At 31.3% G+C, this 4,016-nt stretch overlaps 1 protein-coding gene across 1 annotated transcript in view; it reads left to right on the top strand.

Annotated features, from left to right (window-relative positions):
• The window catches only part of LOC102672934, a 104,755-nt gene that overhangs the window by 85,281 nt on the left and 15,458 nt on the right, over nucleotides 1–4,016 (top strand). Inside the window, 1 exon segment of the mRNA XM_031509969.1 lies at nucleotides 1,685–1,956. Within this exon segment, the coding sequence (XP_031365829.1) occupies nucleotides 1,685–1,956 (272 nt within the window).

Genomic DNA, 4,016 nt, shown 5'->3' on the forward strand with positions numbered 1-4,016 from the left:
TCGACTCGTCAAGTAGTACGCATCTGTAGTTTTCCCTCTGTTACATTTACATTATTATTTTCACTTTGGTTCTTGGCATGCGCACGCACCCGTAGTCAGCCATCCCTCTTAAATTTCCATCTAAATTTCGAGTCGAATTGAGTTTATTATTAGATTGTTTGTTCTTTTTTGTTTTTTTTTTTGTTTTTGTTTTTGTTTCGTTCCAGTGAAGAAAAAGTAGCAGTGTTTGTGACACGTGATTTTAATAACTTTAAAAAATATTGCATTTTCACGCGAGGATTCGAAGAACATGAAAGTGAAAGAGTGATATCTCGATTCCTCCTGATTTCCAAATATAGTTTGAGTATATATTATTTCATCAAATTGAATATTTGACTACAAATGAAAACAAATTTCCTTATAGAATATCGATCATAACTCGAGTCTCTCTTTTATCTCTTCCCCTTTTTTTCTTTTTTTTTGATCCCATAGTATACAAATAATAATTCGTATTTGCAACAAAAAAGAAAGAGAATGCATGCAAATCGATATAAAATGCTTTGTCGAATTTTGTGACACGAATAATCGAACTCCAATTAACTTTCGAGATAACTTTATTATTTTTTTCAAATATCTTATTCCCTCTTTTTCTTCTTTTACCGCCTTTTACAGTATTGTTAACGATCCGTGGTATATGGTCTAAAGTGTATACAGCATGGGTCGTAAAAAAGGGTTAAAGTGCAACGATAAATCACAAAATTCGACATTATTATAATTTTAAACGGGAAAGCGAATGTCGGGGATAATTTGACTCCTCGACTGTCCCTCGACTGTCCATCTCCCATTCCACCATATTGCCGTATTATTATTACGTTCATTCCAGTTCATGAATCCGAGAAAGAAACGAGCAATTTGTCCGTGCGCTCACGTCCAACCACCGATATTACCGTAAATTTTCACGCCGTGCTATCGAAGATCCCCACTTTTTGTTCTGTATTTTTTGTCCATTAATCATTTCGGTTTGTTTGCTCTTTCATTTGCTGAAGTTTGATCTTATTTGCTAGCGTTGCTTGTATGCGGACATTATTATACAGCCTCGAGAGCCACATTCACGTGGCTCGGATTCGTATTTTTTATAACGATTGATGTAAAGGAAAATGAATCGACCACACGCTTACCTGCTTGGCCTTGCGGTTCATTGTCCACCTCACGTCCAGTGCTACGTGATACTACGAATTAAATACTAATTTACAATGTCGTCCATTTTTATACGCGCCCACCTCTTCTGAATATTCGCAGCGGCGATCGAATGTTCGCGCTTTTTTTTTTGTTTTTTGTTTTTTTTTTTTTTTTTTTTTTTCTTTTACGAACTTTCGAATTATCCTCGAATATTCAGAAAACACTCGCTCGGAGAGACGAGTTGTGTCTCCGCCCCGAATACGCACATCGCATATTCTCATAAATTAGCGACACTTTCGACTAGTCGTCATTAGTATCATGTAAAAGTACCGAAATACCGGTGTACGAGCACTGATCATTGTGTGGGTTTCTCTTTTTGTGTTGTATTTTGCCAAGTGGAGGAAATTGAAACGCCGTGAAATATATATACAAGCTACGTGCAAATCACGAAACGACGTCGCAAAGAATGAAAGCGTAAGATTAACGTTAACGTGAAAAATTGGTAACGATTTTCGAAATTTTTCAGAGTTGCACCGAACCACCGAGTTCTTGGTGTTCGACCAACGGCAGCTTCCGGCACAGCGATTCCTCCTTGTATCCGGACTCCTTGAACCAAGAGACCTCGTCGGTCACCGGCACTACAAGAGTGGAATTCATCATCGGTTCGCCGACCAGACGCTTCCGTCAGAGCTCTGTCTGGCCACACCGTTATTTCGATAGCATAGACTCGGCGGCGGCCATTCAGGAAAGTCTGTTAACCGACGAATTTTCGCTTCGACGTGGCGAGGCATTGGCTGAGTGCGATTCTCTCGAATGTCATCCGATCTCGAACGAGAGCTGAATCGCGGAGATGTCGTTTGTCGGCCAAAATGTCTGAGGAATTTTGATGGATTGACTCGTTGAATCGAGCATTTATCAATGATATTGAAGATGAAGATTGATATCTTTCGTTGCGATCCGTTTTAATTTTATATAATCTTCGAATAGTCTTCCTAATAATGCTGTATATTGTTGTTAAAGAAGAAGTATGCATGTTTTTTTGTTTCATGCTATTTATATTTGTATAAATTGTTAGGAGAATTTAATAATTTTCTTCTCGTCGGTTGTCGCTTTTATTTTTTGAAAATTTTCTAAAGCGTAATGAAGTATGAAATGTTAAAATATTTACACGAATGAAACTGGACTTTTCTGTTTTAAGATATTGTCAAATTAACCAATTGAAGGTTAAATGTGAATATTTTTTTTTAGTTTTATGATCAGTTTTACGATCAATTTCTTTTTAGAAAAGATTTATAAGGTATTACATTCAGTATTATACGATCCAACGATGAAGAAAATTTTTAAGATTATCATTTTCAAGTCTTCAAGTAAATTTGATATCGATCTTATAAATATTTGTTTTTTCTTTTTATTTTATATCGATTTTTATTATTAAATTTTTATGACCAATAATATGTTCAACAATTGACTTAATTTGTACATAGAAAATCGTACGTGTAAATTCTTTTAAAAGTTTTATTTTAACGAAGTAATATTAGGAATTGTGCGAGTTTGAAACATCAAGATTCTTCAGTATACTGCAATTAATGATCATAGGAACAAAATATTTTTGTAATAGCTGATTGCGCCAATTATCATTTCACATTAATCATTTTCACGTTTTGCATTTTAGATGCATTTTATCATGTGAATTTTTCTTAGAGTTTACAAATCAAGCATTTCAAGCATTATGGAATTATATTGTGTATTTTCTAACAACTGACAGAAAATTAATCAATTTTTTTAATTTCCAATAGTAAAACTGTATATGTTTAGACGCAGAGATTGATAATCATGTATGATACACCGACGTGTGTTCATTTGCAGTGTCGAATGAAAGATATATTGATGTATATAATTTTCGAGCTAAAATTTTTATTTATTGAAAATACTTTTTATCTACTTGACAAATATATCTATCCTTTATCGTTCTATAAAAAGAATTATTATAATAATTCTTTAAGGGAGCAATAATGACTATCAACATTATTGTCGATCTAATTTTTTTGTTCTATAAATCTTCAATAAATAAAATCGTTGAAAAATGTAAGATAAAATAATTTTAAAAAGTACAAGCATTTTCTTATGAACTTTGGTAAAAACGAAACCAAAGTTAGGAATATTTTTTCGTCCCTAAAAATGAATAGGTCGATAGATACATATTCACATTTCATTGTTTATCGACATTGAATTATATAATATTTTATAAAAAATTGTTAATATCCATAAGTTAACGTAAAACTTACATTTTCAATAGAATATACGATATTGTTCTTGAAAAACAAATATTACAAATGAATGGATTTTCACTGTATAATTTTAACATCATTTGTTAGTACATTTTTAAACGTTAAATATTTTCATGAAAATAAATTGCTCGATAAAATGTATTTTTTATAAAGTAATTATTTATACAACCAACTTCAAGAATAAGTTTGTTCGACAAACTTTTAATTACTTGATACCAGTTTGGTAAGATACATATTTTTTATTATTTCCAATTAATCATTGATGGAATTTTTAAAATGTATATTTCAGTGCATTTTAAATTTTTACCTTAAGACTGTACCCTATGTACTAATACAAAAATTGTCTTGTTATTGTCGAATCATCTTTCATAAAATTATAAAACATCTTTTATATTTATATACTTTATGTTTATACTGAAGTGAGTTTTTTTAATCTCTTCATGCTAAATATATTTCCTTTTAATATTTTGAAATATATTTAAAAATATTTTACTTAGCAGATGTTTAAAACAATATTTTTGAAGAGATAAAATAGCTTTTGCTACTATTAAAAAAAAATAAAGATATATA

Source organism: Apis dorsata, unplaced genomic scaffold (genome assembly GCF_000469605.1).
Source record: "Apis dorsata unplaced genomic scaffold, Apis dorsata 1.3 scaffold_194, whole genome shotgun sequence".
NCBI classification, from domain to species: Eukaryota; Metazoa; Arthropoda; class Insecta; order Hymenoptera; family Apidae; genus Apis; species Apis dorsata.